Here is a 26,789-nt window from a genome sequence, read left to right on the forward strand (position 1 = left end):
AACTACCTTACATAGAATCTACAGCACATTTCAGCCCAACTGGTCTATATTCCACATGAGCCTCTTCCCACCCTACTTCATCTCTCCCTATCAGCCAATCCTTTTTATTCCTTTCTTCCTCATATACTTACCTAGCTTCCCCTTTTAAATGCATCTATGATATTCGCCTCTGTGGCAGAAAGTTACACATTCTCAGCACTCTGGGTAAACAAGTTTCTCTTGAATTCCCTATTGAATTTATTAGTGACTATCTTTTATTTATGACCCATGAGCAACATTGTTTCTTGCTTGGGGAAGGGTGGGGGGGAGGGGATGAGCTGAGAGGTGTAATGATTAAGTTCTAGCTAGCATTGTGTGTGGATCTTTTTAACGCATGTGTATATATATTTATATCGACCAGTTTGCTGTTTTCTAATCTGCAGTCTTTGTAATGGTGGTTTGCGAGGATAACAGTCATTTACCAATTGTTCATAATGTCATGCAAGCTGTCTTTTACCTCTTCCTGATTATGACCAACCGACATCTTCAAAGACGCTAGTGGAATAAATTGGCATGAATATAAAGTGGGATCCTTCATCGTACTCGCCAACTTTTTCATCAAAATGATCAACCACAGAAACTTCACCACCATATTTCTTTAAATATTGAGATGCTTATGATATACCACTCTTGCTGCTTTCACTATCAGCAAGCTCAATGCACTCATACATTCAAGCCTGCATTATTTATATTCAGGTGTTAACCCATTTAAAATAAACTGGTTAACCATCTGTATAAAAATAGCCCATTTGGAGAAGTAATACGAGCGTGTTAAGTGTTTGTATATGAACTTCACCGATCAGAATTTCTACTCTCCTGTTCCAAGTCCAAATATGGTACATCAGTGGAGGCCATTCTCAATGTACTCCATTCATTGCAGACAAAGTGGCCTTCATTGAAATGTGGAGTAGTTACTCTCTCGTTCTATCAAGAGGGCAATTTAATAAATGGTAACTAGAATTTTAAACTAGCTCCATGACTCCAATGAAGGCGATTGAGATTAAGAAACTAGTAAGGAATTAGTTCCAATCAGTACAAGTGATGACATTGTGAGTGGAAATATTTTCTTGGGCTATGATGGTATATATGTACACAGATTGAGAATGGAAGACTATTGACATTCATATAGTCTGACAGCAGGAGTATAATGGTATTTACTGATGTAATCTGTTTAAGACCATCATTTAAAGCAATTCATAGCACTACATCTCTCCAAACTGCATTATTTGTTTGAGTTTGGCACTAGAGTCTAACCATCCAGATGTGCCGATTCTTTGGCGAGTGAAGCTCTTTGGCACTGAAACACAAACACACAGCATCATGGAATTTGTCGAAATCTTGACCTCCGATAAATGACTCAGACACCTTCCGCTCTGGCAGAAGTTTCTTTAATTTACTTGCTAGCAAGGGAAAGGTCACACTCAGTCAATGGCTAAGTGAACACCTTCGAAATGGTACAGTTTCAAGAGATATTTATACAGTAAAACCCAAGTTATGGCCTCTCCCTGTGTATTAGCTCTGTCTCGCAGTCAGTGAATACAGATAAAGAGTTAATTACTACATCCTTGTCCTGACGTGGTTTCCAGATATTTCCTTTTGTCAGGGTTATTAGTTGGCCAGCCGGCCATTACTCGATGAGAATGTGGTAATGAGCTATTATCTGCCTTGTATTGTGTCAGGATGGTCCAGTTTCCTGGTCAGTTATCTATTTGCATCAAATGGATGAGGTCTCTACAAGAGATAATGGCTGGTGGTTTGAGTACTTCGAAAAGGGTGGGGTGGAGTGCAACTGGTGTTGTATAGACAATAGGAGAGCACCATGGGGAGTACTTGTCTCAGCAGGCCTTGCCTCCTAGCTTGTCTGGTGGTTATCAGCCATTTCAAGCCAGGTTTAGCTGTTTATGCAAGCCGACTGCTTTATGCAGAAATTTCTGGAAGGACCAGGACTCCATTTTGTTATATATTGCAAAGGGCACAAAAATACCGTGTGGTATCAGCTTAGATAAAAATATATTTCTACAAATTGGAGGACATGGGTTCAATTTGCCCCACCCCACCCTACTCCTGATCTCTGCTGTGGAAACGGGAGGCTGTGGCAGCATCTTGCAAAGAGCAGGGGAAACTGAACTGGCATGTTCTGTCTCGATGGTATTTCTTGCTTTTTCCCCCAAAAAAGGCTTCAGCAGATGTCTAGTGCAAGCCAAGCAAAAGCATGAAGCCAAGCAGACTGAAAAAATGACTTAGTTGGAGGAGGAGGGAGGGCAAATTGCACAACAAGCAAGAATGTCCCTATGTGATCATTACACAGTAGCAATGTTAAGAGAAATGAAACAGAATAATGTCTATTTGGATCCCTGTGCCATCATGGTATGCAGTTTATTTTCCGGCCATAAGCTCCTCAGGGCACTATTTTGCTGAGCCATTGTATGGTGGAACATGGGTCATGAATTATTTACACGTCCCGTTTATCTTTTCATAGGACTCTGTCTCAGTCCATCGGCCAGGATTCTATGCTGATCGGTTCTTGAAATTCATGAGCAGTAGAGTATTTAAGAAGACCTTGTGTGAGTATCAGGAAAATTGTTGATATTTTGCTAGTGCCTGCTTGTTTAAATATGCTGATAACTGCTGAATGTATTTGGATGCTTTTTCATAGAATCATGCAGCACAGGAGGCGGCCATTCGGCCCATCATGCTTGTGCCGGCTCTTTGAAAGAGCTATCCGATTAGTCCCACTCCACTGCTCTTTCCCCATAGCCCTGCAAATGCTTCCTTCAAGTATTTGTCCAATTCCCTTTTGAAAGTAACTATTGATTCTGCTTCCACCTTTTCAGGCAATGCGTTCCCGATCAGAACAACACGCTGCATTTTTTAAAAAATCTCCTCGACTCCCCTCTAGTTCTTTTGCCAATTACCATAAATCTGTCCCCTCTGGTTACCAACCCTACTAACACAGGAAACAATTTCTCCTTATTTACTCTATCAAAACCCTTCATAATTTTGAACACCTCTATTAAATCTCTTAACCTTCTTTGCTCTAAGGAGCACAATCCCAGTTTCTCTCGTCTCTCCACATAACTGAAGTTATTTCACAAGATAGTTTTATTGTTATCCACTATTTTGAAAGAAGTCACCATTTGATGGGTTCAGTCCAGTCGAGGCTTTACAGGATTGATGTATCACAGGAATAGAGGTTGTTTCACCTTGAAATGGAAGCATCACAGTGGCACAGTAAGCGATACTCTTCTGAGAGCTTGTGATGGTTACGACGAGTTTGAAAGGAAGGGAACACTAACTTTTTTTCATTCTCACATGCAGAGAAATTGTCAGCAACGACGCAGGGTTACTCTTGGGCGATCATTCAATGACTGCTCCCGTTTCAAACCTGCGTGTGGTTAGATTGCAATTGTACTGCTACTTGTGGAAAGAAAGTCTTGTACATTCATTCTGAATCAAATTTTACAAAAAAAAGGCATGTGGAACTGTACCCTGCATAAGTTAGTACAACTATATGGTAGCATTGAGAACTGCTGCCTTCTCTGAGGGAAGTCATCAATGCTGCCATAGATTGGAATGACTAAGTATTTTATGTGTCGTCTTTCAGATGAAATTGTATAGTTGTCCTGTTTTCATTGACACAGCTTTGCGATCATCTCCTTCGAAGAAGGCTCGTAATTCCATTCCGGTTGTTAAATATATAGGACAGGAAGTTCCAGCCTCTGGACCGATACAGGATCCAACTGAAGGGAAGAACGAGATGCTAACTGGAACCAGGAGCTATTGTAGCCTTGATGATGAAGGTAATGCATGGTACTTGTGTTTAACTTCAGCTTGATATTCATTGTTATCCAGAGCTTAATTGGTCTAAGGGTAATGTGCAGTTGCTCTCCCAAATTAAATGGGAGATTCTGGCTGTTTAATCCTCCTTTCCACTAGAATTTAGATTATGAAATTGTTGATGTGGGAGCATAGCAGCCTTAGTCTTAAAATATTCAGTAGGTTTTTAATCAAACTTTCCTTTTAGTTTAAACAGTGGGTATGCTTGGAGCTGTCCCACCTGCTACATACCTGTATGAAGCAGTCACATATCAATCATTTTAATATCCATTTTGGATTTTCATACAATGTGGTAGCTGATTTTCTTTCTCATTTTCTGGGTTCATTTTGAAAACTTGTATTCTACGATGTATAACTGCTTTAAGCCATGTGCCTGTAAACATTTTATATTTGAACACTAGCTTGTAACCTTACTGAGCTTGGAAATGAGCTTCCTCATATAAAAGGTCTCCATGGTATTTGGTGAGGTCAAACTCCTGTACATGTTTGTGAGTATGTGTCCATTGACTTCGGACGGAAATAAGTTGCGACTTCAACGTAAAACTTTATGGGCTAGAATTCCAGTGACTTTGCGCCCGGGTTTTTGCCGCGATTTGACCCTCCGGGCACCTTTTTGCGGCGGTGCTTCCAAGTACGGCGGAGAAGTGCGCTGACCAGAAATGGCGCAGATTGTGTAACCGGCGTACTTTCGGTACTCCGCCACGCCCAGAATACCGACAGGCAAACCTGTCGATGCAGCCCTGCCAGCAGCGGTAAGTATGAAGACCTGCTAAAAAGGTAAGTTCAAGTTTTTATTCATTCTTTTTCAGTGATTTAGTAGGTAAGGGTTTTGTGAATGTGTTTTGCAATTTTTTTTTTGTTTCCCCCCGCCCAAAGGCGCCCCTCCAGCGCTACTGGCCTCAGACTAAAGTTGCCGAAACACATGGTTTGTACCGCGAATCCTTGTTCAACGCCGACTCTGCCGAGACGTAAAGACTGAAATTTAGGCCTAAAAACGGTAATCTGGCGCAAAGCTACCATTTTTGCCGACAACCGAAATTCCAGTCCTATATTTCTCAGCGGCTAGGTGGCACAGTGGCTTACAACACTGCTCTTTCGTCATCTGGGGTCAGTGTCTGTATCCAGAATGGATTTATAGACTGTAAAGGTCCAATGTGAAATGACATGGGTCAGAGGGAGCTTTATTCTGCAACTGGGAATGTTTCATCCTGATACTGTGGGGCAGGGGGAGGAATTCTAAACCCCAAGGGCAGGTGGGTGGGGCTTTAAAAAATGTTTTAAAGGGCCAGCCTGCCTCCAACGTGCTCAGTTCTGATCTTAGCAGAGGCGGGATGCGGGGGAGGGGAGCAACTGACTTGCTTTCCAGAGGTGGGTCCGTTTGTAAAAAATTTTAATGTAGCTGCTTGCCTCAAATTTGGCTTTTAACTCCTGGGGGGGGGGGGGGGCGCTAAGATTTCCAGGCCTTGGGGAAATCTGGCAGCTGAAGGTAAGTGAGAATGGCTGGATGGAGCAGGCAAAGAACCTTTTCAAGCACTGTTTGTAGGCCATGAGGAGCAGGAGTGCTTCCCTCACACCCACAACCACCACCCTGGACCCTGCAAGAAAACCTATAAAATTCCCGGCGATCTAACACCTGATGTCCGACCCCCCCCCACCCAACCGCCGTGTCCAGCTCTCCATCTGCCCACCTGACAGCCATCCAACCTCTCAATCTGGCTGACTGCGGCCGGGAAACCTGTTTCAAAAATTTAAATCCAGTCCTGCCGTTCAATATGGCAAGACCGTGGGAGAAGAGTCTAGGAAAATGAGAAACCTTGATCTTAATATTCATTGACGTCACAAAGACCTTTGCCTTGGTTAATAGAAAAGGACATGGCCAGCTGTTGAGCAAGTTTGAGATCCTTGATCCGATCGTTAAAATAATCAAGCAATTCCACGAATGTGCAGTAATTACTAAAGGGGCATCCCTATGACACATGGTGTGAAGCAGTGCTGCAACCTGGATGATGGTGCAACAGATTTAAACAAGGCTACCCAAAGGCAATTCCAAACGGATAGCAGCATTTTCAACAATCAGTAAATTAAAGGCCAAAACTAAGATGAAGGCAACAATTTGCCAGCTTTTATTTGCTTATGGCAGCTCATTTTGAAGCTGATCCACAAAACGCTATTGATTGCTTGTTCAGTTGGACTTCTGTTGAGGACTGATCATCAGCTTAGAAAGAAAAGGGTTGAAGTCATGCAGGAGACTGCACTGGAGTTAGCCTTGCAGTCAGTTCAAGATCACGATAGGGCCACAAAGCTAAATGCCACGGACAAATTTAGCTGCGTACTTGGACTCGATCTGTGGCTGGAGCAGAAAATCAACAGCTACAACAATTAAATTAATGGCTGTTTGCACCATCGTGTTTGGAGCCAGTGCAATTCAACGCTAGGCTGTAGATGTAGACTGCGATTGTGCGCATTATACGTGCATACGGCTGCAAAACCTGGACTCATTAAAAGGATATGTTCATAGGTGGAGATGAAGAGGGGTGTGAAGAGGCTGGTGTGGAGCATAAGGGCCAGTTGGGCCAACTGACCTGTTTCCGTGCTGTACATTCTGTAATTCTTTACCATCAGCATGGAATCCACTGAAGACTCGTACAACTTTTCAGGAAAATTAAATGGCAAGACAGAATGATAAACACGAAAGTGCCTGCAGCATGTAACATAATTGGCACTGCAGTCCTGGTTGTACAGATGCAGTTCATTGGGCTGGATATGTCAAAGCCATAACTCTACAGCCAGAAAAAAGACCAGTTTGGAAATCAAGCAACGCCACCAATAGGAGAAGAATAGCCAATTGCACCCATTGCAAATGGATAACAGTACATAGGAGCCACATGCAGCTATTGACGTGCTTCATGCATTGGTTATGGAGCCATACCTGCGGACAACACTTGACTATAGCTCTTCCCAGCACTTGTGTGTTGTATTCATCTTACTATCCTGCTTTGAAATGGTCATTACACAATTACTTTACATTTTTTAATTAAAATTTCCCTTTCTTCAAATGCAGTCCACTTAAGAATTGAATCCCATAATCTCTTGTTTCATGTACAAGCGAGGCAGTTGCTTTGCACAGTAAGTTGTTGTCAGCTCCTTGAGAGAGTCGAGAACCTGAGTGATGCTGTCTGCAAATAAACTCAATCATAAATGTTTACGGCACAAAAGGAGACCACTCAACGCATGCGCACTAGAGGTTTCGCCCATGTGCAGTAGCTCCTCTGCAGCGTGAGACCCAATGTCCCGTCCCTATCCCAGGCCGAGTGGCGTCACGAGAGAAGTCCACCGGACCCTTGGAGGGGGAAGTCCACCCATCAGAGTTGACTCCTGCAGCCTCTGCGTTCTGCGAGTCCAGCCTGCTGTGTGTTGTTACCTGCACGCGTTCTCCCGCCCGGGCGTCCCACCCACCCACACCTATCCCCAATAGAGTGGCCTCTCGCACTGGCTGGTTCCTGTAGCCTCCGTGTTCTGCGAGCCCAGCCTGCTGTGTGTTGTGTGTGGCCAGTTTCCTGCAGGCGCTCTCCCGCTCGGGTGTCCCTCCCACCCGCACCTATCCCAGGCCGAGTGGCCTCTCACACCGGCAGGCCGCTAACTTATGAAGGTAGGACTTAAGTTTTATTTTTAATTTATTATTGATGGTTTTTATGCTTCTTTGAATGTTGTTGTGAAGGTGTTTAGTGCTTTGCAAGGTCCTCTCCGCTTCCTTTCCCCCCCCCCCCCCCCCCCCCCCCCACCGTTACCTGCGCTGATTTCTTAACTCCCCAAGGGTTTTCTGTGTGGCAACATACGCTGGCCTAAGTTAGTTTGGAGAAACTATTAGCTGTCCAAACTGGCTTAAATGGCCAAAACAGGCATAGGTGGCTGTAACGCCTCCTTTTGGGGGGGGAAAAAAAATAAACTTTAAAAAAAATCCTAACTCATTGGCGCAAATTAAATGTGCAGAATGGGGATTTTTAAGATACTGCAGAAAAAGCAAGTTGCTCCAAAAAAAAAACTGCAACTCCTGGGCAAATTTGGGCCCTATGCCTCTAATTGTAAAGCCAAAGATTCCGTATGCTTTTTTTTTTTAAAACAGCTTTTTCAACTTATCCTGCCATCGTCAAAGACTTGGGCACATATACCCCCAGATCTCTGTTTCTGCGCCCGCTTTAGGATTGTACCCTTTAGTTTATATTGCCTCTCCTCATTCTTCCTACCAAAATGAATCACTTCACACTTCTCTGCGTTAAATGTCATGTGCCATATGTCTGCCCATTTCACCAGTCTGTCTTATGTCCTCCTGAAGTCTATTACTATCCTTCTCACTGTTTACTGCATTTCCAAGATTTGTGTCAGCTGCAAACTTAGTACAGGTCATTAATATATATCGAAAAGAGCAGTGATCCCAACACCTGGGGAACGCCACTGTGTACTCCCCCCCCCCCTCACTATGAAAACCAACCACTCACCACGACACTCTGCTTTCTATCCCTTAGCCAATTTCATATTAATGCTGCCACTGCCCCTTTAATCCCACGGATTTCAATTATGCTCCGAGTCTATTATGATACTTGGGAATGTCTTTTAATAATTGATTTCAAAAACAAACTTGAAAACTGCAGCATGATATTGAGAAAAATAATGATTTTAATTTAAAATGTATAATCAAGTCAGTGGAAAGCAAATTAATAAAAGACTGAACAGGCTGGGTGGGGTTCTTTTCTCTAGAAAAGAGGAGGAGGATGAGAGGTGACCTGATGGAGGTCTTTAAAATTATGAAGGGGTTCAGTCGGGTAGATGTAGAGATGATTCTACTTGTGGGAGCATCCAAAACTAGAGGCCATAAATATAAGATAGTTACCAAAAAATCCAATAGGGAATTCAGGAGAAACCTCTTTATCCAGAGAGTGGTGAGAATGTGGAACTCGCTACCACAGGGAGTAGTTGAGGCGAATGGTATAGATGCACTTCAGGGGAAGCTAGATAAACACGAGGGAGAAAGGAATAGAAGAATATGCTGATAGGGAGGGATGAAGAGGGGTAGGAGGCTCGTGTGGAGCATAAACACCGGCATAGACCTGTTGGGCCATGTGCTTGTATATTCTATGTAATAATGTCAAATACTTCAAAAATGTGAGTATCCCATGTCAGTAAAAGGCCACAGTTGGTTTGTTATAAATGTTAGCATTTTTTTTAAACAAACTCTGATGGAAGTTGTTACTTGAGCAGGGGGTGTAACTCTGGCAGTAGTGGGCCTGTTATACCCTCTCCCCATCGGCTTCAGTGGAAGGAGAATCAGATGGGATATAGAGTGAGTGCCCAATCCGCTATCGCCCGTTTTATGCCCCCAAAAAAGCTGAAAGTTCTGCCTCTGAATCTACAATCCTTTCATATTGAATCAAACTCTGTTAAATAGGCTTAAATATTTAGATGACCATCCTGTGACTATCCAGCTAATCTAAAGACATGGTGGCAAACTACACTTGAAAGATTAATGTCAGCACATGTGCTTAAGATGATGAACATTTGTTTTTAGTTTGCAATTACTATTTCAGTGCACATTTGTATCGCCTAATCGTGCAGCTAAAATTAGTTTTCCTGCTTCATCAAAAGGCTGTTTATTGAAAAGACCCAGATGGCACCATCGCAATTACTGGATACATTAGGAGGCCATTCAGCACATCATGTCTGCGCTGGTTACTTGCTGAACTAATCAGTGCAAAACTAATTCCACTGCGCCAGCACCTCCCCTACAACTTGTGTCTTCCAATGCCTAAAATGTTTCATCCATTTTTCGCACAAGATTTTTCGTTTCAGCTTCAATTCCATGCTCCAACAACTCTGCATTCATGTGGTAAATTGATAACATCCTAAAGCACAAAACTTTTGTTTGAGAGGAACATGACTCTTCACACACAGGATCTGGAACACTCTCTCTCTCGTGCTCTCTCTCTCTCTCTCTCTCTTCTCCACACCACTTCCACCCCCCCCCCCCCCCCCCCAAAAAAAAAGCTACTGGGGGTCAATTAAACCTGGGATTGATAGAATTTTGTCACGCAGGGGTTTAAAGAATGTGGAGCCAAGGTGGGTGGATGGAGTTAAGGTACAAGTCAGCCATGGTCTATCACAATAACAACTTGTATTTATATAGTGCCTTTCACATAGTAAAATGTTGCCCAGCACTTCAAGAGCGTTATCAAACAAAATTTGGCACTGAGCCACATAAGGAGATATTGGGGCAAGTGCTTGGTCAAAGATGTAGGTTTAAAGGAGCATCTTAAAGGAGGCGAGAGGGGTTGCCGGAAGGAGTTTCAAATCTCAGGGCCTAGGCAGCTGAAGGCACGGCTGCCAATAGTTTAGCAATTAAAATCCGGGATGAACAGGAGGCCAGAATTGGAAGAGCGCAGAGATCTGAGGCCTGGAGGAGGTTATAGAGATGGGGAGGGGCAAGGGCCATGGAGGGATTTGAACATGGTGAAAGTTTTAAAATTAAATTGGATGGCAGAACAGGCTTGAGGGGCTGAATGACCTACTCCGGTTCCGATGAGTTTGGGAGAACAGATGTATTTTTAATGTTAAGTGATTCTGCCCCCACCCCACCCACCCACCAAAATAATTCTTTTGTTTTACTTATTTTTCTGCATTTCCTTCCTGACAATTCAATTGGGGATGGGTCTGCGAGTAGTCTTGAGAGATTCACAATGTTGAGTTTCTCCACTGACACAGACTCATTCAGTGCCTATATATCTGCCCAGTCCAACTTCAGCTGTCTGCTGATAAGGATGAGCAACAATCTGCATCTAGGTTCTTGTTGGTCCTGGATGTCGGCCCAAGTGCTGGGATCCAAGGCAAGGACTCAAAATAATGACCAGCCTTAATGCATTCCCTAGTCAGGGGGCTCAACCAAGTAAAATATCTGAGACCAGAATCATTTCTCTTCCTCCTACAGTTGTGTTTTGAGGGAGGGGAGTTGAATTCATTTGATCCAAAATCAACCACCAAATACTTGTGTTCAGTCTCTCTCCCCTTCTTTCCCTCCCCCACAGAAAATGATGAGTTGTGCAGCCCTACAGTTCCTGCGGTGCTGGCTGCCATCCGGTACCTCACACAGAGGTAGGGTTGCCAATCTTCCAGGGTTGTCCTGGAATCTCCATAAATTAAAGAATAATCTCCTGGTCACTGCCGAAAGCAACAGGGCAGAAAAATTATAGGGGCCTTACAAAAAAAGGTGTGTTTTTCATTTTTCTTTGAATTTTTTGTTACATTATTAGAGATGGGAGCGGGGGAGAAAGGCTGTATAACCGGATGGGGTGGTTGGAGGTGTGATACAACCTCCCAGGAATATGTCCAACCAGAGTTAGCAATTCTGCGCAGATGCAAATCTTGAGATGAGAAAGTTTTGTGCAGCAGGCCAAGCAAAGGGAACAAGGTGTTCCATAATGGTCTGATTCTGTCCATTACCAGTTCGCTGCTGGGAGTCACTGGTCATTAATCACGTGAGAATACCTTGGCTTCTTGTCCCCTCCCTCATTGCTAAGGAGCATTGTCATGTAACCATGCACATCCCTGGCTGACATCAGATAACTCTACAAAGGCTAGGGAACAAACATGAAATTTTCCTGGTCAGTATGGCTCTGTATCGCATCAGTGATTTGTCACAGCAGTGTGTTTACTTACTCAACAACCACCTGCACAGTAAAATGTCCCAAGGCGCTTCACAGGAGCGTTGGCAAACAAAATTTGACACTGAGCCACAAGGACAAGTGACCAAAAGCTTGGTCAAAGAGGTAGATTTTATGGAGCATCTTAAAGGAGGAGAGAGAGAGAGAGAGAGAGGCGGAGAGGTTTAGGGAGGGAATCCCAGAGCTAAGAGCCTAGGCAGTTGAAGGCAAGGCCACCAATGGCGCAGCAAAGGACATTGGGGAGGCCAGAATTGGAAGAGCGCAGCGATCTTGGAGGGTCATAGTGCTAGAAGAGGTTAGAGATGGGGAGGGGGGAGGCCATTGATGGACGTGAAAATGAGGATGTGAATTTTAAAATTGAGGCCTGATCGGGTACTCAATCATTTAATTTAAAATAAAATGAAACTTTTGGAATAACTTTTGTTTTCTTGCTTTTAGCAATAGGATATCGTAGACGACCAGACCTGCTCCCCAGCACTATATCTTTATTTGAAGCGGCCTCCTTAGCAACAACACTTTCCTCTACTTCATTATTTCTGAATGAACAGACGCCATCTGAAGGAACAGCAGATTCTTCATACAAGTAGGAGTCTCATTACTTTGTAGAGTATCTTGGCTGTTGAATATTGTACTCTAGATTGTTAGGATGTAGAATATACAAAAATTGAATCTACAAGTATTGCATTGATATGGAATCCTCATGTCTGGTTTTAAAGAAATCCTCCTCCAACATATCTTTACAAATATTACCAGACTGTTTAATGTGGGCTCCAATATTGATGCTGCTATAGATGGCAATGAGTACGCCACATTGCTTTGAAGTGGCACATTGATGTGAAACCCCGCAGGGTATATATTTGACACTGATATATTCTTCCCTCTTGCCGAGCAGGGAGAAGATAACAGATCAGTACATTTTATTGTGTATTTTGTTTCTGCTGCCATTCCTCCTGACTCTCTTGAGATTGAAAGCTGGTAGTAGCAGAGAAATATGTACTATATTTCACTGTTCTGTAAGTGCCCTCCTTGATGTGATGGATTATATCCAGTAAGAATTTCAAAATCAATAATTTCACACGTTAACTAACCATATCAAAAGAACAGGGACTTTGTTGGATTTTCTGTTTGGATTGCTAATAATACTTTCCCCCCCCGCCCCCCCCCCCCCCCCCATATAACAGGATTGGCTTGGCAATGGCCTGCATTTTGTGCCTTGCAGCCTTTTTCTTTAAAACTTAAATATTCAAAATCAACAAATAATGTATAAAATGGCCTGTGATGATGTGTACTATACTGGAACTGTTGGGGTGCTTTAGATATTGCCTGGTCACTTATTGACAATTATAAGTGCGCAATTATAACTTCACAATCACTCAGCATGCTTTGTGTTTAGCTTGCCAAAGTACATTTTTTTTATATAAAAAAAGAATAAAACACATCTTCTATCCAGTAATCAGGTTCTGCATGCTGATACAAAAGTTTATCACAAATGTAGCAACTGGGAATGTGAAGGGAAAAGCCAAAATGGAGCTCTTCAATGGTATCAAACACTGAGACACTGGGTGGCACAGAGGTCTAACTCATTGTTCTGTGAGGATCTGGAGCGCCTCCACAGCACGAAAGTGCCCTTAATTTAGCACTCAATTGTCATTCACACCGAAAGATGCCACAATAATGTTTGGTGTGGGGAATGTATCAGATGAAACAGGTGTTGCTGATCTCTGGTTATGGTTAAGGCATGTGCTGAGGTAATGCAGAGGAAGATTTACTCTACCTGATGTGCTTGATACTCGATGGAAAGTTACCTACATGAGCACGAAATATTACATTAGGCTGCCTAATTTAAATTGGTATAGAGTTGGCACAGGCCTGGGCAGCAATCACAGTAACAATAACACCTCTGCAAACCAGAAGAATTGGACACAGATTGCCACAAGAAACAGAATGATGGAGGAGAAGGACAAAGAAAAGATTAGTCTACTTTGAAATGCATATACCAACCGTTGGAGGGAACCTTACCACCTGAAATCAGCCCAAATCCTGGGATAAGCAGGCTCTAAAAGTCTTAAGCCAGAATACGAAGAAGCGCTTGGGTGATGTTGGTAAGTCATAGGTTAACATAAAAGATAACCCAGGATCAAGGCAGCAAGCTGGGATGAAGGAATCTGTCAGCTAAAATCCAGAGAACAGCCAGAACGAATGTGCACCAGTAGTCAAGGTAATGTACAGTTACACCAATGAAATGTAGGTACCAATGCAACATTGTAATCTTTAGACCGTGAATAGCAGTATCTCTTTCTATTCCTCATCAAATCCCAGGAAGGGATTCAGGAAGTCAAGCTCCATGTAACGGAAAACCAAAAAGAGACATCCCCCTCCAAACGTTTCTTTCCTTTTAAGAGACCTGGATTTGAGTGAATTCTGGCAATCACATAAACCAATCCTGTTGTGTACCATTGTCCTGGACTTGCAAAGAAGAAATCGGTAGTTTCTGTGGGGGAACATACAGCGTTAAAAATGCAATTGGAGACATTTTGTGATCAGCCTAAATAGTGGCCAATAATCAGTGCTGTGAAATGCTTGAATGACTTGCTTCTTGCTGACTAGGAATCTTACCTAGCTTCAATTAACTTTCCAATCTGAGACGAGTTACTTGAATTTCAATATGAAGAAGAAAAACTGCAGGGGTAAGCACATTGATTGCTGGCTGGCAAGTAACATTTTCCACCAACAGTAGAGCTTTCTGTCGCATCTCCTTCAGGGTTTGGTGTTAACCTCAGCTGGTAGGGTTGGAGCTCCCATAGATACAATGTCGGCAAAGAAAGGGGGAGATGGATATTAGACACTTAGAACTGGGACCAGAAGACTCCAACACTGGGCCGGTATATGTCGATGTCTAGCTGGCATCGCACTAAAATATTTATACCCTAACAATCTTCTCTAGGCAATAAAAAAATATATACTTAAAACAATCTCCAACAATAATTAAAATTTGATGGAATGAGACCACACGTAAAATTTAATTTTCAGTGCCAAAGGTTGTTTGGTAGTAATTAAGACTGACCACGCCGTTAAAATCTCACTTTTACTTGAAATAGAGCAGCCCCAACTTTTTCTGGTGTGGTTTAGTGGGCAAGTACCATCTATCAGTGATGTACCGGTGTAGGGAAAATTGCAGAGGAGCAAGGCGACTCGGACAGCTACTAGATGTCTTGTATTAAAGCTTTCCCACTCCCACCTTCGCTCCAGGACACACACGCATGTCAGGATAGTTCAACAGTCCACTAGTGAGTGCATGAGTGCAATTTATTTGTTTCACCCAAAGAACTATCAGTTTTTCATTCTGAGGGTGATGGAGCTTGAATGACAATCAAAACTGGGATTCATTCCCTAAAATAACACTTCAGTGCTTCACGACTAAATCCCAAACAAGTCAACATTCAAGAAACTATCAAAATGCATAATTAACTAAAGTTCTTCAAATCAATTGGTTCGGAATCTGCCTCCAACTGCCAGGTACTGAACACTTTTTAAAGAAGTCGTCGAGTACTAATTGGCTCCTATTGCATCATCTATATGGACAAAAGTGTGTTGCACAGACAGTATCATCTGATTGAAAATTGAAGCACCATTGTGTTCTAAATTCTTCAGTAACTATTTGTTTTATGATTAAATATCTGTTGCATATTGTATTCTTTTAAAGTTGCTGTTCATATTGCTCGCTGGGACTTTAAAAAAAAATTAAAAGCCATATCAATTGGATGCAGGGTTTTTGTACTTCTGTATATGTTTTCATTTATTTAAGTCCCAATTATCTCAAACTTTGATATAAAATCATGTTTTGCACAATTTCTTTTTTAAAAACCTGATTGCTTCAGGTCCCGGTACATTAGTTTTGCTGAAGGTACCCAAATATCTTATCTAATTTAAGCACATCAAGAGAATTTGACAAACACATGAGGGGCTTGATTTTGCGGTCGGGATAACGGTGAGGCCATTGGCATTCATCGTTTATTCAGGAGTAAATCGGACAGCAACTTCCGGCGACCGCACATTCATAGTTAAACACGGAAATCTGGAAATTGCTGTCCGAGTTGCCTTGCTCCTCTGCAAGTTTCCCTACACCGGTACCTCACCGATAGATGGTACTTGCCCACTAAACCACACCAGAAAAAGTTGGGGCTGCTCCATTTCAAGTAAAAGTGAGATTTTAACGGCGTGGTCAGTCTTAATTACTACCAAACAACCTTTGGCACTGAAAATTAAATTTTACGTGTGGTCTCATTCCTTCAAATTTTAATTATTGTTGGAGATTTTTTAAGTATATATATTTTTTTTAATTTTTTCTTTGCCTTTTAATCTCTCTCTCTTAATCCAATCTTTTTCCCCTCTCAATGGGCTCCATTTTCCCCAGTGATTTGTGCTATTTTTTGGGCGTAAGTTTAAAAAAATTAAAGTTTCCCCAAGGAATGTATGCTAGTGTAACTCAGTTAGTTATGATTTTTTTAGGTTAGCTTTTTGTTTTACGTCATAACTTGATGTCTGCGCCAGTTTTGTCAATTATGGAAATTTGCCCCAAAAAATTTTCTCCTAGGTCAGTGTATGTGACCACTCCCGAAAAACCTTCTGGTGAGTTTTTTTTTAAAAAGCAGCGCACATTGAAAAATCGGCACCAAAAGATGCTATTGTTTTTCAGCCAGCAAAGTTTTGGAGGGAGTCAAAAAGACGTAAATATGCATAATAAAGATTAATTTTTTTTTACCTTTTTTATAATATAGTAAATGGAAGTTTGATGGAATTCTGTAAGTAAATGGAAGTTTGATGGAATGCCGTAAGCTTTTATATCTTTTCAACTGACTCCACCACCGAACATCTGCAAACAGGGCTGGAGGGTCGAAGCGTTGGCCAGCAGAATACGTCCCAAGCCCGGACACGGGCTCGGCTGCAAAAGAAGTCCGGAGGAGGAGGTGGGGGTTGGAATATGATCGGAAGACATCACAAGACTGTACCACCCATTAAATCAAGCCTGGGTGGGTGGGGGGCTGTGCTGTGGAACGCGATCGAAAGGCATCACAAGACTGCTCTACGCATCAAATGTAGCCGGAGGGAGGGTTCCCGATCACTGCGCCTGTTTAGACCTGGGTGTCGTCCGTGCAGACCTGTGGGGAGAGAGAACGAAGAACCTGGTCCTGCCTGCCTGCCAGTTTGAGCTTCTTGCAAAGATAAAATATAAGCATGGGGGCAATGTTGAAAATTTCATACCTTGTGCATGCCTTTTGCATGGTGGTGCTGCGGAGGAGACAATTGTTTCGGCGTTATCACATGAGGAACCTCAGAGCCCGTAGGGTGATGGGCAGGAGGCCTTACTCACATCGGGTATATCGAGACAGGCGTTCGTACCTGCACCTGACTGATGCAGACTGTGTCAGAAGGCTGTGTTGTCGCAAAGAAATTGTAACTCACATCTGTGAGTTGGTGAAAGCAGACCTGCAACCTAGAAGCATCAGGAGGACTGCTTTGTAAGTTGAAGTGAAGGTTACAGCTGCACTTTCATTCTATGCATCCAGATCATTCCAAGCTACATCTGAGGATGTGTGCACCATTTCTCAACATGCAATACATGTCTGCATTCAGCAGGTGACTGCTGCATTATATGCCCGGAAGAATGACTACATAAAGTTCCCCATTACTGCCCAGGCAATGCATGACTAGGCTGTGGGCTTCTCCAGGATTGCTGACTTCCCAAAGGTACAGGGCTGCATTGACTGTACCCACATCACCTTGCAAACACCTTTTTGGAGGATTCCGAGATGTACAGGAACAGAAAAGGCTTCCACTCCATTAATGTGCAGCTCGTGTGTGACGACATACATCGCATCATGTCAGTTGATGCAAGATATCCCGGGAGCACCCATGATGCGTTCATCCTACGCGAGACTGTTTTATATCAGCCACGTTTCAGCAGCAGCCAGAATGGCAGAGCTGGCTACTGGGAGACAAAGGGTATGGCCTCGCCACCTGGCTCATGACGTCCCCGCGCGTAACCCGGATGGAAGCTGACCGGGAATACAACATGTCGCACATTGCGACACGCAGCATCATTGAGAGGACCATTGGCATCTTGAAACAGCGTTTCCGATGCCTGGACCATCATGAGGCAGCAGCAGATGGTAGAAGTAGTCCCACCTGAGGTGAGAGTGGCTGATAATGAAGATGCAGATGACTAGGAGGAGGAGGATGAGGAAGCCAAGCAACTAGCTGAACCTGGAGCACAACGGCAGAGGAGGGCGGACCATCCTGCCGCTTTAACGATTGCTTGAGCCTTGCACCAGCAGCTCATCCGTGAACGCTTTGCTGCCTGAAGGCTCAGCGGCAACTATTCCAAATGGACCATGTTTACTATTTGGACCTGATCCGTAATGTTGTGTTGTGTTAATGGAACAAATGATGGAATTGATTCTTGTTTACTTCAAAAGTTGTGGTGTTAATGGAACAAATAATGGAAATGATTCAGTTATAATTTAAAATATATTTTATTCAAAAGTTTAACGAATATTTGTTTGTACTTAACTTCAGTAAACGTATTCTTGTATCAAACTTTAAAGTTTTCACTTAAGATCACTTACAAACTTTTAAACTTGTAAATTTACATAACTTACAAAAAACTTTTAATTTGAGAACAGTAGCAATAATAACAGCAAAGAAAGGCTTCACCCATCTCTCCTCCACCTTATTCTAAGACCGCCCGCTGCTATTGGTCTTATTGACTCCACCCCTGCCCACACGCGGTGGCGCAGCATTTCTCGGGTTGGCGCCAAGCTTATTCTTTCGAACATCTAGGGTAATGCGTACTTCTCGGTGGGGGGGTGTGGAGCAGGTGGTAATGTGGAAGGCCAGCTTGGGCCTCTTCAGAAGCTGGTCTGAGGATTGAAGTGGGAGCGGCAGTTGATTCTGTCAATGTGCGTGGGGTCTGGACGTGTTCCCTTATTGCAGCAGCTAACTCCAAAATTCCCTCCCTCATGTGCCTCAGCTACCTGTGACATTCCCTCCCTCGTGCACCTTCATGGTTTCAGCTGACTGAGATATTCCCTCCCTCATGGTCCCGAACATCATCCCCATTTTTTGTGACCGTGTAGTTATTTCTCCCAACAGATCGATGCCTCATCACCCCCCCCCACCCCCCCACTGATGGTGTCCATGAGTGATCGTGTAAGGTCAATGCTCTCCGCACTCATTGCCATCATCTGAACCACATCTGTTAGATCCTGCACCTCAAGAGAGCGTTGTCGAGCTCTCCTTCCCCTCCTCACCCTGGGTGTGCCTTGCTGCATCCCACTGGGACAAACAGCCTTGGACGGTGGGCTCCTGGGTGTGCCTCGCTGCACCTCACTGGGACCTGCAGCCTCGGACGGTGGGAAACCATGGGATGTCCCACCAACACTCAAACCACTACTTGGGGAAGAGGCTGGCACCTGCACCTCCTCCAAAGTGATTACAACAGTGGAGACTTCATCCATCCCCTCCCCCTCACCCCTATGCTCTTAGTCTGGAAGATGGGATTGGAAGATGTTCTCCTCTTCAGGCTCGTCTTCATCTGAATAATCTTTTGCATCATCAGGGTTGGCCTCAAGTTCTGCAAAATATAACACAACACAGGATCTCGCAGTGCAGGCAGCAGGCTGATTTGAAGGGCCATGATGAATGATAGCACATTGCATCAACCGAAGCGTAGCTGACAGACATCCCCATGAACCGAAGCATGGCTTAACATTTAGGAAAGCCGGTCTGGAATTTGCAGGACTTGCCCTCTCCCTCGACGGCATGTGCAGTGGTGGTTGCTTTTCTCCAGGCAGGACCCCATCAAAACAGCAAGGGTGTCGGTGGTACAGATTTGTCGAGCCTCCTCCTGTTCGAGTTCTTTCTTGTTTGTTATGTGCCACTTTCCTCTGCAAAGATGAAAATATAACTTTTTAGAGAGGGTGTCTTTCTGCTGGGTGGGACATATACAGATGGTCACATATTTACAATTGCAATTTCATTGAAAAGTGAAAATATCACTTGCACTACCTACTTGACCAAGGTCCTGCCACTTTTTGCACTGGCCTCCAGACCTCAGGGTAGTCACCATTCCACTGCAAGTTGGTTCCAGTGTTTCTTCTTTTAGATGGAACTTTTATGACTTCTGCTGGTGTCCAGCTTGTGCCATCTGACCTCAATCACAGTAACTAGTGCCTCCTTCATCCTGTAAAAATTCTTGTTCCTTTAGCCGTGTTGCATTTTGTATTGCAGGTCCAATTTTTCCAATGAGAATTAAAGTTCTCGCCATTGTTTATTGGTTGAGGAGACATGCCATTGCTTGCCCTGTTCATAGGTTCCCGATCTCGTGTAGCCGCGCAAAATGTCTGTGGGCAAGTGTAATAAACAACAAACACCATTCACTCACCGCTGATCGCAAAATCTGGGCCAATGTGCTTTTTATATGGATACCCTACACATACAAGTTTCCATAGTGCTCTTTTGGAGTTTGAATCTACTTTTTTCTGCTGTAGCAAAGTTTGTACTCTACACCTCAGGTTTTAAGGAATGTCTTAAAATGATATCTCTCTAAACAAGCTTTTGGTCATCTGTCCTAATGCCTCCTTGTGTGGCTTGGTGTCAAATATTGTCTGATAAAACTTGTATTTATAGAACGCCTTTAACGTATTGATGCGTCCCGAGGCGCTTCACAAATACTGTGAGATGAAGAAATTTGACACACAGCCGCAGGTGACCAAAAGTTTAGTCAAAGAGGTAGGTTTTAAGGAGTGTTTTGAAGGTGGAATGAGAGGTAGAGAGGCGGTGAGGTTTAGGCAGGGAGTTCCAGAGCTTGGGGCCGAGGCAACAGAAGGCACGGCCACCAATGGTTGAGCGATTACAATCAGGGATGTTCAAGAGGGAAGAATTAGAGGAGCGCAGACATCTCTGGGAGAGTGGTGGGGAGGTGGAAGAAAAGAGAGGGCGTTGTGGGCTGAAGGAGATCGGCCCGGGATTGCAGTGGGGTCGGGAGCGATGGGGCCAAACACCAGAACAATCTTTAATGTAAAGAGATGCAAGGAACGTACTAAATATTGTGTGTGGAGAAGGAGTCAGGCTGAACACTGTGAGCTCAAAGTAAAGTGTGATCTTGGTCTTTTATTGCAGGTCTCCAGTGTGCGCCTCCAACCTGTGAAGCCGCCTTAAATACCTGTGCTCCCAAGGGATTATGGGATCCCTTGGGACTCCGAGGAATGAGCCCTCTGGTGGCTGTACAGAGTAAATACAAGTCCACATATATAACACTAAACATAATCATTATAAACTTTATGAACAAGACTAAACTGCAAAGAAATAGCTCTGATACAGACCTGCGCGACGATTTTCTTAACATGGGGCTTTTCTGATCGGTACTTAAGGCCACTCAGCACCGTCCTGTTTTTTTTAAAAAATCAGTGTTGTGGAAAATCCCTTACATGGCCAAAAACGGTGCGGAAATCAGTTTTCACCCAGACCTGCGCCAAAAAATCCGGCATACAAAACATCCGGCGCCAACAGTTGCCACTGGTGTACAAACTTTGAGGAAAGTTGTAAAATCAAAATTGCTCAAAAAAACCAGTGCCCACTGGTGAAGATTGAGCCCATGTTTCTATACCAACCCTTAGAAATTTGACAATTGTGGTTGGGTTGCCACAAACATGACGCCATTCACTTGTTTTTGGGGACATGGTGCTATTTTTAATGACTCTAAGCTTTTATTAACTGCTACTTTGTTGCTGTCATTAAAATCATTCTTAAATGTTCAATTGGGTCGACCCTCAATTTAGATCTTAAATCAGCAATTTTGTTTTTGTTCAAAAAATATTTAAACACAAAGGCTGATTTGTTTTTTGTAGTCTTTATGCCTTTTAAAGTATTTTGTCTCTATGGTGTTGAAGCACTGGTGCATTCAAAAACACCCCATTTTAGAGTATAAAGTGGGGCATTCCTGAATGGACAATTAGGCAGAGATCCATTCTGACAGATCTCTGCCCATTTTGTACGTATTCCAATTTTCTAATTGAGATTTTAATTGGTGCAGAAAACATCCACCAGTTTGGGGATACATGCAAATAATTACGTAATAAAATCAAGATGTTAGCCATGCATGTTTTGCTCACTTCCATCCATTTTGCACTCTTTCCTGTACACATTCATATAAAGCGAACATTCAGGATTGCTGAGCTTGATATGGAAGTTTGTTCAAGACACATGCCATGCTACAGTGCCATTGCTGAAACTTTATTCTGTCAAGAAGGCCTTTGTGGCTAATGCTATGGTGTCATGCTTTCCCCCCCTCTTCCTGTTGTCATAGTGTCACTTCGGGTTTTCCATTCGGAATTCCTCTACATATATATTTTTTTGGAGGCAAGAAAGAAAGACTTGGAAACAGAGAAACATAGAAAATAGGTGCAGGAGTAGGCCATTCGGCCCTTCGAGCCTGCATCGCCATTCAATATGATCATGGCTGATCATTCAACCTCCGTATCCCACCACTGCCTTCTCTCCATACCCCTTGATACTTTTAGCCATAAGGGCCACATCTAACTCCCTTTTGAATATGTCCAACGAACTGGACTCAGCAACTTTCTTTGGGAGAGAATTCCAGAGGTTCACAACTCTCTGGGTGAAAAAGTTTCTCCTCATTTCCATCCTATATGGCTTACCCCTTATCTTTAGACTGTGTCCCCTGGTTCTGGACTTCCCCAACATCGGGAACATTCTTCTTGCATCTAACCTGTCCAGTCCTGTCAGAATTTTATACGTTTCTATGAGATCCCCTCTCATTCATCTGAATTCCAGTGAGTATAAGCCTAGCCGATCCAGTCTTTCCTCATATGTCAGTCCTCCCATCCCAGGAATCAGTCTGGTGAACCTTCGCTGCACTCCCTCAATAGCAAGCACGTCCTTCCTCAGATTAGGAGACCAAAACTGCACACCATACTCGAGGTGTGGTCTCACCAAGGCCCTATACAACTGCAGCAAGACCTCTCTGCTCCTATACTCTCATCCCCTCACTATGAAGGCCAGCATGCCATTTGCTGCCTTCACCGCCTGCTGTGCCTGCATGCCTACCTTTAATGACTGATGTACCATGACACCCAGGTCTTGTTGCACCTCCCCTTTTACTAATCTGTCACCATTCAGATAATCTGCCTTCCTGTTTTTGCCACCAAAGTGGATTACCTCACATTTATCCACATTATACTGCATTTGCCCATTCACTAACCTGTCCAAGTCCCCCTGCAGCCTCTTGGCATCCTCCTCGCAGCTCGCACTGCCACCCAGCTTAGTGTCATCTGCAAACTTCGAGATATTACATTCAATTCCTTCATCTAAATCATTAATGTACATTGTAAATAGCTGGGGTCCCAGCACTGAACCCTGTGGCACCCCACCAGTCACTGCCTGCTATTCTGAAAAGGACTCGTTTATTCCCACTCTTCCTGTCTGTCAACCAGTTCTCTATCCACGTCAATACATAACCCCCAATACCATGTGCCTTAATTTTGCACACTAATCTCTTGTGTGGGACCTTGTTAAAAGCCTTTGGAAAGTCCAAATGCACCACATCTACTGGTTCTCCCTTATCCACTCACTAGTTACATCCTCAAAAAACTCGAAGATTTGCCAAGCATGATTTCCCTTTCATAAATCCATGCTGATTTAGACCGATCCTGTCACTGCTTTCCAAATGCGCTGCTATTACATCTTTAATAATTGACTCCAGCATTTTCCCCACCACCGATGTCAGGCTAACTGGCCTATAATTCCCTGTTTTCTCTCTCCCTCCTTTTTTAAAAGGTGAGGTTACATTACTACCCTCCAATCAATAGGAACTGATCCAGAGTCCATGGAATGTTGGAAAATTGCATCTACTATTTCTAAGGCCAGTTTCTTAAGTACTCTGGGATGCAGACCATCAGACCCTGGGGATTTATCGGCCTCCAGTCCCTTCAATTTCCCTAACACCATTTGCTGACTGACCAGGATTTCCCTCAGTTCCCCCTTCTCGCTAGACCCTCGGTCCCCTAGTATTTTTGGGAGGTTATTCGTGTTTTCCTTAGTGAAGACAGAACCAAAGTATTTATTCAATTGGTCTGTCATTTCCTTGTTCCTCATTATGAATTCATCTCATTCTGACTGCAAGGGGCCTACATTAGTTTTCACTAATCTTCTTTTCTTCACATATCTATAGAAGATTTTGCAGTCAGTTTTTATGTTCCCTGCAAGCTTACTCTCACTCTATTTTCCCTCTCCTAATTAAACCCTTAATCCTCCTCTGCTGAATTCTAAATTTCTCCCAGTCCTCAGGTTTGCTGCTTTTTCTGGCTAACTTATATGCCTCTTCCTTGGATTTAACACTATCCCTAATTTCCCTTGTTAGCCATGGTTGAGCCACCTTCCCTTTTTTTATTTTTACGCCACAGAGATGTAAAATTGTTGTACTTCATCCATGTGATCTTTAAATGTCTGCCATTGCCTATCCACCGTCAACCCTTTAAGTATCATTCGCCAGTCTATCCTAGCCAATTCACGTCTCACACCATCGAAGTTACCTTTCATTAAGTTCAGGACCCTAGTCTTTGAATTAACTCTGTCACTCTCCATCTTAATGAAGAATTCTACCATATTATGGTCACTCTTCCCCAAGGGGCCTCGCACAACCAGATTGCTAATTAATCCCCTCTCGTTGCACAAGACCCAGTCTAGGATGGTCTGCTCTCTAATTGGTTCCTCGACATATTGGTCTAGAAAACCATCCCTAATGCACTCCAGGAACAACTCCTCCACAGTATTGCTACCAGTTTGGTTAGCCCAATCAATATGTAGATTAAAGTCACCCATGATACTGCTGTACCCTTATTGCACGCATCCCTAATTTCCTGTTTGATGTCGTCCCCAACTTCCTACTACTGTTTGGTGGTCTGTACACAACTCCCACGAACATTTTCTGCCCTTTGGTGTTTCGCAACTCTACCCATACAGTTTCCACATCATCCACGTTAATGTCATTCCTTACTATTGCGTTAATCTCTTTAACCAGTAACGCTACACCACCTCCTTTTCCTTCCTGAATATTGAATATCCCTGGATGTTGAGTTCCCAGCCTTGGTTACCCTGGAACCATGTCTCCGTAATCCCAATGACATATTCGTTAACAGCTATCTGCGCAGTTAATTCATCCACCTTATTACGAATGCTCCTCGCATTGAAACTCTTGAGACGTCAGGCTTGTTTTTTTAACACTCTTTGTCCTTTTAGAATTAAGTTGTAAAGTGGCCCTTTTTGATTTTTGCCCTTGATTTCTCTGCTCTCCACTCTTGGTTTTCTCCTTCCTACTTTTTGCTTCTGCCCCCTTTTTACTTCCCTCTGCCTCCCTACATAGATTCCCATCCTCCTGCCATATTAGTTTAAACCCTCCCCAACAGCACTTGCAAACACTCCACCTAGGACATTGGTTCCAGTCCTGCCCAGGTGCAGACCGTCCGGTTTGTACTGGTTCCACCTCCCCCAGAACTGGTTCCAATGTCCCAGGAATTTGAATCCCTCCCACTTGCACCATTCCTGAAGCCACGTATTCATCTGAGCTATCCTGCGATTCCTGCTCTGATTAGCACGTGGCATTGGTAGCAATCATGAGATTACTACCTTTTGAGGTCCTACTTTTTAATTTAACTCAACTCCTAGCTCCCTAAATTCAGCTAGGAGGACCTCATCCCATTTTTTTTACCTATATCGTTGGTGCCTATATGCACCACGACAGCTGGCTGTTCACCCTCCGCCTTCAGAATGCGCTGCAGCCGCTCCGAGACATCCTTGACCCTTGCACCAGGGAGGCAACATACCATCCTGGAGTCTCATTTGCGGCCGCAGAAACGCCTATCTATTCCCCTTACAATACAATCCCCTATCACTATAGCTCTCCCACTCCTTTTTTCCTGCCCTGCTGTGCAGCAGAGCCACCCCTGGTGCCATGGACTTAACTGCTGCTGCCTTCCCCTGATGAGCCACCTCCCTCAACAGTACCCAAAATGGTGTATCTATGTTGGAGGGAGGTGACTGCAGGGGACCCTGCCTTCCCTTGCTCTTCTTGAGTGAAGAAGTTTCTCCTCATCTCAGTCCTTATCCTTGGACTGTGTCCCCTGGTTCTGTACTTCCCCAACATCAGGAACATTCTTCCTGCATCTATCCTGTCCAGTCCCATCAGAATTTTATATGCTTCTATGAGATCCCCTCTCATTCTTCTAAATTCCAGTGACTATAAGCCTAGCCGATCCAGTCTGTTGTCTTATGTCAGTCCTGCCATCCTGGGAATCAGTCTGGTGAACCTTCACTCCACTCCCTCAATAGCAAGAATGTCCTTCCTCAGATTAGGAGGCCAAAACTGCACACACTACTCAAGGTGTGATCTCATCAAGGCCCTGTGCAACTACAGTAAGACCTCCCTGCTCCTATACTCAAATCCTCTTGCTATGAAGGCCAACATGCCATTTGCTTTCTTTACTGCCTGCTGTACCTGCATGCCTACTGTATTTGAACAAAATACATTTGTACCAAACTTTATGAAATTACTTGCAGTTATGTAAAATTTGTTCCATTATAACTGGTGTTCCTACATTTTTCGTAAGGTACTGCAATTTAAAAAGGTGCTACTTCATGTGTGCCCCTCAAGCTGCTTAGTTTTGCACAATTCTTACTTTTCCAGTAACTGAGATCACAACTCCATTCACTGCAAAACAACTGTCCTTAGTAAGTTTTGGCATGCCAATATCAGCTTGCACTTATATAGTGCCTTTTAACGTAGTAAAACGTCCCAAGGTATTTGTTATAAAGACAGAGGCTGAAAGTCCACGATATCCAGACAATAACGTTTAAGCGCCTGACCCAGTCAGAATTCCCAGAGTTAGGTTATTTAAAGTGTGTGGGTATGCATATGGTTCTCCAGTATTACCACAACTGGGATGCCATCTGGCTAGAGAGTGCAGTGTTGACCAGCCACAGAAGCAAGTGGCTGCAGATAGGTAGTGAAAATCATTTGGAAAGGCATGGATTAATCAATGACATGAATTTGTCAAGGGAAGGTCATGACTGACTGACTTGATTGAAGTTTTCGAGGATGGAACCAGGAGAGTTGATGAGGGCAGTGCT

At 43.6% G+C, this 26,789-nt stretch overlaps 1 protein-coding gene across 2 annotated transcripts in view; it reads left to right on the forward strand.

Annotated features, from left to right (window-relative positions):
* The window catches only part of pip5k1ba (phosphatidylinositol-4-phosphate 5-kinase, type I, beta a), a 206,970-nt gene that overhangs the window by 141,213 nt on the left and 38,968 nt on the right, over positions 1-26,789 (forward strand). For both annotated transcript variants that reach the window (XM_070887204.1, XM_070887209.1), the window contains exons 11-13: positions 2,519-2,603; positions 3,681-3,839; positions 12,024-12,168. In XM_070887204.1, coding sequence (XP_070743305.1) covers positions 2,519-2,603; positions 3,681-3,839; positions 12,024-12,168 — 389 coding nt within the window. The remainder of the gene's footprint in view (positions 1-2,518; positions 2,604-3,680; positions 3,840-12,023; positions 12,169-26,789) is intronic.

Source organism: Pristiophorus japonicus, chromosome 1, assembly GCF_044704955.1.
Source record: "Pristiophorus japonicus isolate sPriJap1 chromosome 1, sPriJap1.hap1, whole genome shotgun sequence".
In the NCBI taxonomy this organism is placed as follows: Eukaryota; Metazoa; Chordata; class Chondrichthyes; family Pristiophoridae; genus Pristiophorus; species Pristiophorus japonicus.